Source organism: Protopterus annectens, chromosome 1.part1, assembly GCF_019279795.1.
Source record: "Protopterus annectens isolate FY-2018-M chromosome 1.part1, PAN1.0, whole genome shotgun sequence".
Lineage (NCBI taxonomy): Eukaryota > Metazoa > Chordata > Ceratodontiformes > Protopteridae > Protopterus > Protopterus annectens.
Genome location: NC_056726.1, coordinates 1,384,702,146 through 1,384,718,266, shown reverse-complemented (window position 1 = coordinate 1,384,718,266; position 16,121 = coordinate 1,384,702,146). Strand labels below are relative to the sequence as shown.

The 16,121-nt window shown below is 41.6% G+C and overlaps 1 protein-coding gene across 1 annotated transcript in view; it reads right to left on the bottom strand.

Moving 5' to 3' along the window:
* Nucleotides 1-482: 482 nt before the first annotated feature.
* The window catches only part of LOC122810582 (methyl-CpG-binding domain protein 2-like), a gene marked incomplete at its 3' end in the record, with an annotated part of 395,833 nt that continues 380,194 nt past the window's right edge, over nt 483-16,121 (bottom strand). Inside the window, 1 exon segment of the mRNA XM_044082163.1 lies at nt 483-615. Coding sequence (XP_043938098.1) covers nt 507-615 — 109 coding nt within the window.

Genomic DNA, 16,121 nt, shown 5'->3' with positions numbered 1-16,121 from the left:
TTAAACCAAGGCCCTTATCTGCCTGAGTTGGTGGTAGCTCAAAAGGAAGCAAAAGACTCCATGACAATTACTGAATAAAGAATAGGGGAGGTTTCCCAATGAACTGGCCAAATTTCCCCTTGCAGTATGACCACCACCACTAGTGTCCCCTGATGAGAGGCCATTGGCCTAGTGGGGCTAACCCATTCAAAGTGTAAATAAATATTTTATTTAGTTATTTATGCAGCAAATTCATAAATGCCATTGGGGTATCTTTCTGAGCACTTATGCAATGGTTAAACCCCAAAACTATTAAATCTCTGCTTTAATAACAATGCATTTCTGAATGCCTATATAAGATATTAAACGTAATGTTTATGTACATAACATAACTGACATTTTTAAATCTACCTGTTTATTTCTTCTGTGTAAGAGTAATCTGCAGATAACTGCAGACCTCTCCAGTTGTACATTAATTCCATTCTGTGCAGCATCCAGCTTACCTTATCCTTGTATGTTTCACTTTCCTAGTTCATATCAGTCTCTCTTGTTAGTTCACTGGCTCGTGCCAGGATATCTGCCATGAGAGCATCTTCTAGCTTCCTTCGTACCTGTTGTACCCGCTCTTCTTGCTTTCTTTGGGGGGGGTGAGGAGAATTTAGACCATCATTAAACAGTGTAATTAAAAAGATATTAAAATCACCATTTTACTCAAAACAGAACAGAGAAAGAAGTACAACACCTGGCAGTACAACAAAGTGGATTAAGACTACAAGCTGCTAATAAGCTTCTCTTTGTCATCATGGGTTTCACTTGTGTACTTGTGCACCACAGCAAATGAACATTTTAAGATCCTCTGCTAATTTGTACATCTGATAAACCACTACTTCAAACAACAACATTTGGCTCTATACTGTCATTCTCAGTCTCATGAGTGCAAGTGCCACAACTACAGGGGGGAAAAGGTCAGAAAATATAAGAGAACGGTGAATTCTGATCACCACTGTTCTCCTTTAATTTTTTTTTTTTTTTTTTTGTGGCATGGGGATACAAGTCCTCTAACACTTAACCAATGTGAGGGGCAAGCACCCCACTCCCCTGAACTTTTGCATACCAATTTCAAGATGCCCATACCCTGTAAAAGTGAATATTCTGATAAACGTAAACCTTGGACTTCTAGTAAATTTGCAGTTTTGGTCAGTCTGTCTTGCTATTCCAGGACTTGCACTAATGAGTCATAAAATTTGAGATGGTTACCATTATCTCACTTAACCAGTGAACAACCACCAAAAAACATACAAAGATGCTGACAGGAATACCCATGGTCTAACAAGTCTGTGTGCAGCACTAAGCCCTCAATTGTGCACCCACACTTTTACTTCCTCTCTTCTCAAGCAGGGAAGAATGAAAATAGACAACACAGATGCATAATTATGGAGAGTACATGACCTATACCTCATGTTGTCATTTTTATTCACTCCTGAACAAATGGGATAGAGTCCCTAGCTATGGTAACCTTGGGTGGCCATCATGGAAGGATATTCTGGAGCACCGCATAACCAAAAGCAGCCCTGTTTCTGCAGATAATATCCAACTTGTAACGAGCAATAAAGGTATGAACATTAGACCATGTGGCAGCTGCACAAATATCAACAGAAGCTCTAGACAAAAAAGCAGCTTAAGTAGCTACTAACCTAGCTGAATGTGCTTTTGGCTGTTTTGGTAAGGTCAAACCTCTGGAGGAATAAACATAAGAAATACAATCAATTATCCATTTGGGTACTGTAGTTTTATATACATGTTTCTCCAAGTTGTTATTGGCAAAGAAAAAACTGGTCAGCCTTTCTAAATTCTTTTGTCCTATCAAAATAAAAATTAATATGCCTACGCACATCTAAAAGGTGAAGCATGTATTCCTTTATTGTCAAATTTAGAAGCAGAAACAAGAGTAAGCAGTCCCTAGATTTCAAGCAGAAATATATAGAGAGATGTAGAGAAATGTGGAATTGTCTTCTTTTTCAAATAGTAGTGTTTATTAAACCATTTCTTCTGACAGATGAGCGTTTTTGTTATCTTACAATTCAGTGTTTCCTCTCTTATTTATACACGGGTTAACAAACTTCCACTGTAATCCATATTAGCATAATAACAAAGGAGTGTTATCTGATAGGTCTGAGGGGACAAGGGTCTAATAAATGAGTAGCAAGAAAATTAAAGAAGACTGGAGCTAGGCGCCAGAGGAATGACCTATGGAGTATAAGCATTTGGCAAGCCAACTGTGAGGGACATGTAAATGAGGGCAAGAAAAGATGGAGGAGGAGGACTGGGCGATAACAGTGAGCCACCTGTGAGGGACATGTAAATGAGGCAAGAAAAAGAAGATGATTGGGCAACCCACAAGGTCAAAATAGGTGCCTCCACCTCCGACAGCAGACCTGTCACTAGTGGTGTTCCCCAGGGATCTGTCCTGGGACCCCTACTGTTTGACATCCACTTCTCAGAGGTCCAGGCAAAGACAAAAGGTTTGTGGCTGACCAGGTTTGCAGATGACTGTAAGGTGGGTGCTGTCATTAACTCTCCAAATGCAGGTAACATACTGCAAGAGGGTGTCACAGCAATAAATGATTGGTGTCAAAGTCATGGGCCTGAAGTTAAACGCAAAAAAATGTGTTATCATACCATTCAACAAAAACACTGCCCCTTCTGATTACCACATCAATAGCAACCTCCTAAGCACACAACCTGTGGTGAGACACCTGGGTACTCAGGTTAACAACAATCTCACATGCGACCATCATGTAGCAGCAGTGGTCAGAAAAGGCTTTTACTTGGTTCATCTCATAAGTAAAGGATTGCATCCAGAAAAAAGGAGGTTATTACCTCTCTGCACTCCTTCCTCATTAGGCCAACAATTGAGCATAACGTTACATTTGGTCTGTACCTCTCCAAACACCTGCACCAACTGGAAAAGCGAAAGAAATACCTCACAAAGAGAATCCATGGCCTATAGCACCTGTCCTGTGTGGACAGGCTCAAATCACTATCACTGTACTCAGTATCGTACAGATTGCTTATAGGTGATCTGCATTTCGCCTACAAGGCAATATTGGACCCTGCCCTACTAGAGCTGCTCCATATCCATAAGTCTAACTCCTCACGCATTACCTGCTCGAAAGGCCTAAATCTAATATGCGATATCATCAAAACCTGCTGGAGAGACAGGTTTGTCTCCCTGAGGCTGCCCTGTCTATGGAATAGACTTCCCATACATGTCAAACAGAGTACCTTGCCAACCCTCTTCAAGCACAACCTTGATGAGTGGATGGGAAATCACAAATTTGTCCCAGGGATTCCATGTGTCCTTCATTGACAGGGGTGATGGATGGTGACTGAGGTTTCTTTTTAGAGTTAAACTCTTGACTAGGCTTGTAAGGGCCCCAGGGCCATTAGCCTAGTAATCTCCTATGATCCTATAAGAGCGGCCACTGGAAAACATGGTGTTTGGCTTTTTTGCCTTTTTGCTAAAATTGTTTTGAGATAATTAAAAGCAAGGGAACGCTGAGTGAGGGAAAGGGATAACCTTTAGGCTTTTCTAGCCAGCACCCATTCTACAGGAAAAGGAATGCCCTTAGGGGACAATTCTTCAGGTTATCCAGAATAGTTAGTGATGATACGCTCTTTGAAAAGGAATCAGCATTGCTACGGCACATGTTCTTGCAGAAATATTACCCTAAAAAATTATTTGAGAGTGTTGCTAATGAAGTCACTGCAGAAAGATATCACAAATTTCAGCCTATCTTAAAATTTGGATTTACACTGAAGCAAGACATTGTGACTACTGGGAATGACAGAATGCTGAGTTTCCCGGTCACTATCAGATGGGACATGTGCTCCATTACAGAAATCCTTACACAAAACTGGAACATTATTTCTAGCAATGGCACTACTTATAACATTCTTGGTAGTAATCTCATCTTTTCCTGTAAAAAAAACTCTTATTACACCAAGCTTCTGAGAACAGAGATTTGCCTTATTTATTAGAACATATTAGGAATGTAAATAATATGGCAGGCATCTATATGTATGGCAAGTGCGTCTGCTGTCAATACATTTTAAAAGACACTAGTTTTACATTTCGATATATCAAGTTCACTGTTATATCTTTGCCAGTTATTTTGATTGTAACAGTAGCAACATAGTTTATGCTGGAGTTTGTGAGACATGTCACTTTTTTTATGTGGGCAAACCATGCCGTAAATTATCAGACCGCATAAAGGAACGGTATGGTGCTGTAAGATCTAAGGACTTGCGAAATGCTTTAGTGAGACATGCTTCAGTATGTGTGAATTTAGAGTTTAAGAAACTCTGATGGCAGCTTGTCTTAGGTGAAGAGTATGCACCTGGTTTAAACAATAATCTGAATTTAAAATGTGTTTTACGATGGCATGTTGAATTTCTTTACTTAATACACTATTTGTTTTATTTGTATTTAGAGTGTAAATTCTTGATTCTTAATTTTTTTACTTGTGTGTATAACATTTGTGATACTACTGAACACTTTTCATTTTGCCAGATTTTTGCAAGTGGATTACTTTGCATCCTAGGTTGTTTCTTCACCAGTGGACTTTCTCTTAATATTATTGGTTTAAATCAATTTTATAAGGTAATGATTGGACATGATTTTTATTGGGTTATACTTATCTTACAAGCTTATGATTGGACATGCTTCTATTGGCTTATATTCTGTTTATATACTTATGACTGGACATGCTTTTAACTTTTGTTTTTTTCTTTACCAGGAATGTTTCTCTCGCTGTTTTGTCATTCCATTTTAAAAGACACTTGTTTTACATTTCAACATAACAATTTCTCTGTTACTTTTGCCCATTTATTTGGATTGCAACAATATAGTTTATACGGCAATTTCTGAGACATGTCACTTTTTTTACAAGGTGCATATTATCATACTGCATGATGAAGGAACATTATGGTGTGATTACATCTAAGGACTCATGAAGTGCTTTAGCAAGACAAGCATGTTTGCATTTTTTAAAGTTTAATTTCCCTATCTTAGAACAGGTTTATATTATTGAACACATTTTATGTTGCTAGACTCTTGTAAGTGGATAACTTTGCTTCCTAGGTTTTTTCATTACCAGTAGAATTTCTCTTAATTTTACTGGTTTAAATCTATTTCATAAGTTAATGATTGGACATGATTTTTATTGCATCATACTTAAGTAAATATGCTTGCTTGCTTTGGTACTGAAGCAGATCCCTCAGCAGTTTGTGTTTCTTTCTGTGCGTAATAGTATCTACACGACTCGCAACTCTAGGCTGAATGCCATGAAAAAATATGCACAAACTGAGGCAGACCAGGGTGACTAACAACATAAGCATGTAAGTCTGCTATTTCCGACTTTAAGCTGTCCATCTGGATGGAATTATAGGTAAGCAGACCTTCAGCCTGCCTCTTTATCAATGGAAACAAGATCCTCAAAAAGAGGAGAACCCCTGACGGTTTGTTTGGGGACTTGTAGAAACGCAAGCCTTGAGGCACAATATCTTTCTGCAGACAGTAAGACAAGTATCATATTCCAAGTTCTTAAAAGCAATAAGGCATCTCTCCAAATCAAAGAGTAAGGACTTGCAACTGCCCCGCTGACCCTCTGCATCTACATCAATTTCTACAGGTGGGCCAGATCGTCATCCAGGGTTGGCATCCTCAAAAGGGTTAGCCATTTTATCAGTGGAGAGAAGTCCAACAAAGTAGTTGAAGGATGCCCTACAGGCTGACCAGACATAGAACCAGATGTTCCTTCTGCCAGCTGGTGAGATGAAGAAATCAAGGAGCACTCGGCAGGCTGGACTGAATTTACCCGCTGCATCTGTGGAACCACTTCTGTTAATGTTAGTGATAAAACTATGGGCTCTTATTGACGAATTCTCCACTTCCCTGAGGATAGTCATCAATTCCTCAGGATTTGAATGAGTAGACAAACAATCTGCTGGGATAGAAAACTGTGTCCACATAAGAAATTGGCTACTTACTCTCCATTGATAATATGGCTAACCCTTTTGAATGAGTTCTGCCATCTGTATATATGTGTGTGTGTGTGTGTGTGTGTGTGTGTGTGTGTGTGTGTGTGTGTGTGTGTATATATATATATATATATACACACACACACACACACATATATATATATATATGTATATATATATATATATATATATATATATATATATATATATATATATACAGACACACACATATATATATATATATATATATATATACACACACACACACACACACACACACACACACACACACACACACACACACACACACACACACATATCCATATACATTTATAAAAATAAGCTTAAAAGTAAGAACAAGAAACAAAACCCAAAACAGATGACAACTAGCAGTGGAAGTTGTAAAACCAAAATTTAGCAAGTGGGTTCTGTATGATTTAAACTTCAGATTCTTAGAGTATTATTTAGTGTTTAGTAGTCAGTAGCATGCACGCTGGACTAGTTTCCTGAGGTTCAGGATGCTGTTTACGGAGACCAGTGTGTTTAGTGCATGTGGTCTGAGGCACACCAATCTTATTTGCCATTCCAGCTTTCTTTTTTTCCAAGTAGTTGTGTGGTCCTTGTAGTTCTCCACTGGGTAGATCTACCAAAATGTGGAAAATGAAATTGTCATGTCTGGGTTGGCTTTTGTGGTGTTTTGCTAGGGCTTGTTCAAGTTACTGTACAGTATATTTGTGAGGTGGAGCGCGATTCTGGTTTTTATCTTGTTCAGGGTCTTGCCAATGTAGAAAGCTGGACAGTGCATACACTGTGCTCTGTAGACCGCGCTGGTGGTGTTGCAGTTATAGTGCCCTTTACTATGGAAGAACCGGTTATCTGTGGGGTTGTGCAAACCTGGGCTGTTGCTCATGAATGGAAAAACTGGTTGTCTGCGGGGCTGTGGAATGTTGGGCTGTTGCCCATCAATCTACAATAACTGCAGTTGGGACAGTCCACAGGCAAATGTACAGAGGGGGCTGTCTATTGGTTTTTCACTTAGTTTATTAGCTCACTCGACAAAGTCATAGATGTTTCTGTTCCTCCATATGTTGAAACTTGGTGTCCTAGGGAGCATTGTTGATGATTAGCCACATGTCTCTTACGATGATGATGATGGTGTGAAGGTCTATGGAAAATGTTAAAGTCATGGATATGTCTTTGGAGAATTCTTTGGATCTTTTGCTCTTCCTGGAACTAACAGCAAAGTATCTGGGGTTTGTGTCATTTTTGATATAGATGGGTCCAAGGATTCTTCTTACGAATTGGTCGTTGTAATTTCATGCGAGGAAGTATTTTACCAGACTGTCCATGTTTATGACAAAATCTTTGAGCTCCTTTGAGATGCGTGCCATTCGGAGACCCTGTGATTTAATCACATTTCTCTGTCTTGGTGGGGTGCATGCTGTCTCTATGCAATAAAAGGTTGACCCTGGTGGGTTTCTGGAACAATTTTGTTTTAGAGTTGGAAGTGGTCATTGAGTTTTGTAATCTGGAGCTCCAGGAAACGGGCTTTACTTTCGTGGTAGGAGTAAGTAAATTTTAGGAAGTCAGTGGATTTCCCAATGTAATCAAAGAACTCCAAAAGTTTTTGTTCAGTATTGATTCATAGAATAAAGATGTAATTTATATAATGATAGTAACATCCCATGTGTTGAAAGAAAGAGGAGTTACAGACATGTTCCTTTTCCCATTTCTCCACGTCCGTGTTTGCAAGGCTGGGGACCATAGCTGCCCCCATAGCTATGCCTCTCGTTTGCCTATAATATGTCTTGTTAAAGCAGAAATAATTGTTTTCCAGCAGGAGCTTAAGGAAACAGCCAATGACCTCAGTTGCTGTGGCTGGAATTTCTGTTTTCTTTGGCACTAAAGACAGCCTAGAATAAAATTCGGATCCTGTTTAGTCTGGTGGTACCTTTTGGATGACTCTTGTCTAGCAGCTTTTGAATCTCCAGAGCTGCAACCTCCCACTGATTTGATGGAATACTGAGGAGGTTTTCTTTTCATAGAGGGAATTTGTAAAAAGGGAATGAAATATCTTCCGGATACTATTCTTTGCACCCACATATCTTTTGTGTTGGCTGCCAAGGCTTTTGGGTGCCACATAGGTGGCGTCTTTCATTATTATTTCCCCCTCTGCTTCTGAGAAAAAAATCCCCATGTGAGTTCTGAAATGCTTCTTGAGATTATCATTGCATTGATTCCTCGGAAAAAGTCTCCGCAAGGTAGAGAAATAGATTCCCATGGCAGACAAAGTCTGTCTGGGCACGTCTGCATGTGCGTCTGTCAGGGTGCGTCTCCATGTGATTGTCGGTGCGTCTGCCAGGGCACATCTGTGTCCGTATGAATGTCTGTCAGGGTGCATCTGTATGTGTGTGTTTATTGGGGTGCGTGCATCTGTCAACAAGAAGAATTCACTGGAGACAGAGCGGGTGGGCAACACAACTTTCAATTTAATAATAAGAGAATTTAAAATATACAAGACTTTCATTTTGCATTTTGTATATTTTAAATTATCTTACTAAATTGGAAGTTGTGTTGCCCACCTGCTCTGTTTCCAATGAATTCCTTTTTTTGATAATATGCGCTTTTGAAACTCACTGGATTAACTGTGGTCTGTTTATGTTTTGTGACTGTGGTCTGTTTATGTTTTGTGAGTCTGTCTGTCGGGTGTATCTGTGTGTCTGTTGGGATGCATCTGTGCCTTTGTGTCTGTCTATTGGGGTGTGTCTGTGTTGTTAACGGTGCATCTGTATGCGCTTCTGTGTTGGGAAGCATCAGTGTATGTTGGGGTGTGTATGTGGCTGTGCATCTGTTTTTGTCTGTCAGGCAGTGTTTGTGCACGTGTACACTAAATTAGTTAAGAATGACCTTTTGACAAAGTCTAACTGGGATGGAGCCAGTGCCTGTAGGGCTCTTATGTACTTAATTTCCATGATAAATCCTTCCATGGCTTTGGAAGTAAGACTAGTCTGAGTAATGGGTCTGTAGTTTGTAGGATCTGTTGAAGGTTCTCCCTTATGAATGGGGTTGACTGTCGCAGTCCTCCCATCACATGGTACAACACCGGTTTTAATACTAGTTAAATAATGACTCCAGGGGTCCAGATCAGTTATATATTAGACTGTTCAGGAAGCATTCTGGGTTGTTATTGGGGCCCATTGAGGCCGTGTTCTTGGCTTTAGCGAGTGCATCCAGTACTTGCTCCCTAGTTATAGTTGAAGGGGTTATGTTTGAGGTATGTTGAGGGGAATGGCTGACAGTGAGAGGGGTTCGTCTCCTAACAAGTTCGCTGTATCACCAGGCTCAGTGAATGTGGCACCATTAACCACCAGTTCCAGTGATGTCTATTTTTGTCTGATGCAGCAATAGGTTGTGGGTTCCGATCAGATCCAACCTCTGCACCAACTCTAAAGATTCTCTGTTCTAGGGCTCTGACTACTGCCCTACCCATAATTCCCTCCACTCCATCTCAGTACCCCAGATCTTATTTACCATCTGAGGAATTTGGTTGCATCTATGAGGGCTTGCCAGTATGTTTTCTTGGATATTTGTTTTTTATATTTTACTTCTCTCAATACCGAGACATTTGTTTCTCTCCAGTTTAGGTGAAGAGCTAAGACTAATTAGAATTGGATTAAACATTTAAGTTTCATAGGTATTATAGCTTGTAGTGTTCATAGTTTCATATTACAGTCATTCATGTAAAATTTTACTGGTTAGGATAGTGAATTATCTATATCTTTGTGTGCGCGTGTGTGTATGTGTACTGCTTGGATAGTAGTGATAGTTGACAATATGGCAGACAGCCAAGGATTTAAAAAGTGTTCCAAATGTGGATACAAGCGTCCCCAATGATCCAAATATCATATCATTTTTGGGCATTGCCCATTTGACAATGAGTGTCAAGCTTGTAATTCTTTTAGAGCTAGGACTCCCCAGACCAGGAAGGAGAAGCTCATAGTCAAGGGTCTTCTCTCTCAATAGGCAAGGTATGCAATATCTTCCACTTCTTCCACAACCTCCTCTCCAGCTAACAACAAGAGGCCTAAAAGCAAACAAAGACTAAGAAGAAAGAAAGGAAAAAAAATGAAAGAAAAGGAAATATAACATTTAGAAAGGTTGAGGAAGTATTTCCTTGGTCTGAAGTTACCGTCTGGATTGGATCTGAAAGTTCCTTGATGGATTTGAGTTTGTCAAATCCATCCCTCACCTTGTCAGTGCCAGTTCTCTCAAGACCCAATGAGTCTGAGGCTACACTCACCCATCCTCCAGGAGCAGAGGTATTCGAGACCACTTTCAGCGGCTTCTGCTGCATGGTCATCCAGAAGCCTAATTGAGCAAGATGTCAACAGGATTATAAGGAAGCTCCTTATAATACAGATCTAGCACAGAGTTCTCTCAGAACCATCATATGGGAATGTGCTGTGTCTTGGGCCAGCTCATCCCTTCTCTTCCTTTTCAGATCTCTCTCTCTCCTTCGGACCTGACTATCTTGTATCTGATCGGTCTCAAAGTGCCTTTGCTGGGGCTTACAGTCCAATTTACTTTGACTCCAAGAGCTTCCCATCCTTTTTTGACTCAGATATGTTCAGATCCAGAAGAGACTCTTGATACAAAGCTTTGGGGCCAGGGTCCAGTTGGACTGTCAAAGAAGTTGTCAGAAAGTACAGTTGTGTACATCTACCATAAATGTAGATGTTCGAGTGTCTTCACTGTTGCAGTCATGACTGTAGGGTTCTCCCCTGCCGGCAGGCAGCCCTAGGTCGGCCAGAATCCCAAAGTCTGGCTCCGGCGTCGGCTGTTCAACCATGCTCCCTGACGTCAGAGCACCAGGAGTATAAAGCTGACAGCCGACGCCATCTTCTCCAGTTTTTCTTGCCCCAGATGTCAGGAGTCCCAAAATGAAAAATTTCCCATAACCTTTGCAAATACACCTCAGAAGAATGGTGAAAAAAGGAAATACACAAAAGTAAAAATAAGAGGGGACAGGAGGGCGGGAAACCCAGACTGCAACAGTGAAGACACTCGAACATCTACATTTATGGTAGGTGTACACAACTGTACTATGTTCATCATGTTTCACTGTTGCAGTCATGACTGTAGGGTAGAATCCCAAAGCTGAAAGAAAGGGAGGTGGTCATAAAGAGGAAGGGGCGGCTAAAAGGCCCTGCAAGACTGCAGAGGCAAAGCCTGCCCTAGACTTAGAGTAGAGAGGTAGATTGCAGTTCTTAGAAAAAGTATGCACTGAACTCCAAGTTGCAGCTTCCAAAATGTCCTTGGTAGGAACTCCCCTGAGGAAGGCCACAGAAGTGGCAGCAGCTCTGGTGGAATGAGTCCGTATACTCCCTGGGATTTGCTTTCCATGGTGAGAATAACAAAATCTGATTCCATGAGCAATCCATTTAGAAATGGTCTGTTTTGAAATGGCTTTACCTTGGGAACTTGAAGCATAAGAAACAAACAATTGTTCTGATTTTCTGATGTCCTTGGTTCTGTTCAGGTAAAAACGTAGTTGTCTGTGTACATCCAAGGAATGTAAGATCCTTTCCCCTTTATTTTGAGAAGTGAGGAAAAAGGTTGGCAAGTGGATAGTTTGATTTAAAGCCACTTTGGAAACCACCTTAGGCATGAAGGTAGGATTAGTCCTCAAAGATACCCTGTCTTGATGAAAAATAATATAAGGTTCCACAGCCATAAGAGCTTGTAACTCTGAAACTCTCCTGGCAGAGGTTAGGGCTAACAGGATAGCTGTCTTCCAAGATAAAAACTTGATGTCAGAAGAGGCAGCAGGCTCAAAAGGAGGCAAGGTTAGTTTTTCCAAAACACAGTTGAGATCCCAAACAGGAATGGGAGGAGATCTAGGAGGTCTTACGTTCTTAGCTCCTCTGAGACACTGTCTCATGAGCTGGTGGGAAAAGATGGGAGGGTCTGTATTATAATGACCAGAAATAGCAGAGGCATGTATCTTAATGGAAGAAAAAGAGAGACCCTTATGTAAGAGATCTGTCAAGTAAAGTAAAATTAAAATAATGTTAGGAAGAAGAGGATCAGAATCCTGAGCCTGCATCCAGGAACAAAATCTTTTTCATTTTCCTGCATAAGATTTTCTAGTGCTAGGACGTCTGGCTTCTAAAATGACATCCATAACCTGCTTGGGCAGTAAAGAAGAAATCAAAGGCCCTGGATTAACCAGGCCGCCAGGCTGAGAGTTCTGACATGAGAGTGTAGAACCTGACCCTGATGCTGGGACAGAAGGTTCGGAGATGGAGGTAAAACACAAGGGGGTTCCAGGCATAGGTTTTTTAGAGTTGGATACCAAAACTGCCGAGGCCAATTTGGAGCCAGCAAGATTATCATCTTGGGCTTGTCCTGTTTTATCTTCAATAAAACCCGTGGAAGAAGAGGAAGAGGCGGAAAGGCATATCCCGAGAGGTTCCTCCAACTGAATGACAGGGCATCCACTTTCCAAGCTTCTCTGTGAAAAGTCCTGGTGCAAAATTTCTGTAACTGGTGATTGATATGGGATGCAAAGAGGTCTATGTGAGGACATCCCCAGACTGCTGTTATCATCCTGAATATTTTGGTGTCCAGCATCCACTCGTGTGGATCTGAAAGGTTTCTGCTCAGACTGTCTGCCAGGAAGTTTTGTTTCCCTGGTAGAAACTGAACTTGAAGATCCAGATTGCAAGCTAGAGCTGTGTTCCATAGATCCATGGCTAGTCTGCAAAGGGGGTAGGAATGAGATCCCCTTGCTTGTTTATGTACCACATAACTGTGGCGTTGTCTGTCCGTATTAGTAGTTGTCCTGGTTGTAAAAGATTCCTGAAGGCCAATAGAGCTTTCTGAACGGCTAACATTTCCTTTAAGTTGATATGCAGGTGCTTCTGATCCTTTTTCCAAGGCCCTGCAGACAATTGCCCTGAAAATGGGCTCCCCAAGCATAATCCGAGGCGTCTGTGGTTAGAATCTGAGTGGCAGGAGGCAGACGAAAGGGTTTCCCTTTGTTTAGAGCACATGCCCTGGACCACCAAAGAAATTCCTTTTGAAGGCAAGGAAAGACAGAGATCAGTATGTCTAAACTGTGGCAATGCTGAGACCATACACTTTTTAGGTACCACTGTATTTTCCTCATGTGTAGTCTTGCATATGGTACGAGAAGGATGCAGGAGGCCATGTAACCCAAAGCCTGCAGGAATTTCCTTGCAGATAGTTGAGTTAGAGTTGCCAAGGTTTTGAAAGTTGAAGCCAGCTGTAATTGTTTTTCGGATGTCAGAAATGCCATCTGGGTTGTGGTGTTTAGAAGTGCACCCAGAAAAGTTATCTGTTGTGATGGTGTTAAATTTGACTTTTTTATGTTTACAGGGAATCCCAGGAACTTGAGGAGGTTCTGTACAAATTCTAGATGCTGGAGTAAGACATCCTTGCTGTCTGCCTGAATTAGACAATCGTCCAGATAAGGGTAAATTTGAATTCCCTTGAGTCTGCAGTAAGCTACTACTGGAGCCAGGCATTTGGTGAAGACCCTGGGTGCAGTAGACAATCCAAAGGGCAACACAGAGAATTGAAAGTGCCTCGATCTGGCCTTGAACCTGAGGTATTTTCTGCAATCCTGCCTGATGGGAATGTGTAAATATGCCTCCTTTAAATCCAAAGTTACCATCCATGCATCTTTGGACAGCATTGTAAGTAGCTGCTGTAGAGTAAGCATCTTGAATTTTGGAATATCTAGAAAGGTGTTCAAGACTGACAGATCCAGGATGGGTCTCCATGAGTTTTGCTTCCTTGGGACTAGAAAGAGCCTTGAGTAAAAACCTTTTCCCATCTCTGAAAGAGGAACCAGTTCTATGGCATTCATAGCCAAAAGAGCTTCCACCTAGTTTAAGGCCTCCATCCATTGATGTTTTGGAAGGTCTGGCCATCTGCTTGGCCTTGGCAAGATATGAAAATGGAATTTGTAACCTCTTAAAACCACATCCAAAACCCATTTGTCTTGGGTTATTTGAGTCCAATTTTGATAAAAAAGAGAGAGTTTTCCTCCGAGAGGGGCTTCCAGGCAAGAAGTTCCTGTAGCCCAACAGAGGGAGTCATTGAGTTTGTTTCCTTTGAGATTGTGACCTGTCCTCTCCTCCCCTAGGGGTGGAAGCAGTCCACTGTCTTGGTCTATAAGCAGCTTGTGTTTGAGGCCTCCCTCTGGAGCGACTATATCTACCCCTCTGACGCCTGTCTGAAGTGGGAAAGGACCAATTTTATGAAGGCCAATTCCTGCTAAATCTAGGTGGCTGTACTTGTAAGAAATCTTTAACTGTTTGCATGGATTTCGCCTTATCCTCCATCTTTTTAATCACCTCTTCAGCTTTTGATCCAAACAAAACATTATGCTGAACAGGAGGATCCAATAATTTAGCCTTTACTTGTTCAGGGAAATTTTGTTCCTTTAGCCATGCATGCCTTCTAATGACTGTGCCAGAGGCCGCAGCCCTACAAGAAGCCTCCAAGGCATCAAATCCACAGTGTAAACCATGCTTCAGTACCTGTTCAGTGGCATGCAATAAGTCATGTAATTCCTTATCATCTGCACAGGCAGAAATGGAAGTAAGCTTTTGTTTTAAGACAGAAAAGAGAAATTGCTGGTATTTAAGCATATGAAACTGACAGTTTAAAGCCCTAATGGGCAAAGTAGCAGAAGTGTACACCTTTTTGCCCCATCTTTCTAAGGATTGAGAATCCTTTTCAGTAGGAATGGGATTTTTGGCAGAAGCGGCCTTAACTCCCTTAGGACCCTGAGAAATGGTTTCAGGGTCAGCAGCTGGGTTCTTGTATACAAACTGATGGGAATCAGGAACCCTGTAATATCTATCAGGCTTAACAGGAGCAGGAGGAAAAGAGTCAGGGGTTAAGTTAGCCTCCAAAAAGGCATCATCCACAATATCCAAAACAGGAGGAATAGCCAGGGGTCTATGTTGGGGAAGAAGAAGAAAATTCCTCAGTCTTTTCTTGGATTCCGAATACTCCTGTCCTTCCCAGTGGAAATGTTCCCTCATTTCATGCAAAGTTTCCCCAAAAGAGAAATCCTCAGGGGGAGAAGCTGAAGGAAAGGATTCTTCAGCATCAGAATCCTCATAAGGAGGGAAAGAATATTCCTGATCAGAAGAAGAAACTGAGGAAACAGAAGCCTGATCAGAAGAATCATAATAAACATCCTGCCTTGGCCTTTTGTCTGGAGGGGGATGTGAACCCCTAATCATAGTAAGTAAATCCTCCGCCATCTTGAGTAACTGTTTCTGTGACTTGGGAGCCAGTTCAGAAGAGGCTTGTGTTGAAGTCTTTGATTTAGAAGGAGTCTTTGCCTTTGTCTTTGGCTTTGCCTTGACTAGTAGCTGAGTAGGCCTGAAAACTCCTTCGGAAGCCGGTACCTGCACAGCGGCTCTGGACCCATCCGAAGGAGCATTGTCCGAAGGTCCTGCAACAGAAATATTTAAAGGCCTGGTTGGCTCCTCACGAGAGTCCGTTTCGGCCGTCGGTCCTGAAATGGCCGACGACAGGGGCTGCAAAAGCGCCTCACTGACGACACGGCTGAACCTGAAGCTGGCTCCGCTTGTGCGCTATCATCAGATCTGGACCTCGGAGGCCTGTCTTTATCCTTGCGACGTTTGTGAACTCCGGTAGCCGGGACCGTATCCGGCGACATTTTGTAGTTAAAGCGCCTACCGAAGTAATGAAAAGCAAAATCGTACCTTCGCTTAATTGTACGTTGATTGAATCTAGCACAAATCCGACAACTAGCTACGTTGTGGTCAGGGCCTAAGCAAGGAATACAGTAAGAATGAAAATCCTTATGAGGTATTTGCTTCCCACATGAAATACATTTATTAACATCGGAGTGGAGCAAGAAAAAAGTTTCCCCAACGGGGTACTTAGCTTTGAGTGGAGAAGAAAGTCTTCGGACCGAAGTATATAGAAAAATTCATCAGGAGTCAGCCGACCGGCACTTGCGAACTGCTATCACCGCACAGCAAGAAAGACTGGAGAAGTTGGCGTCGGCTGTCAGCTTTATACTCCTG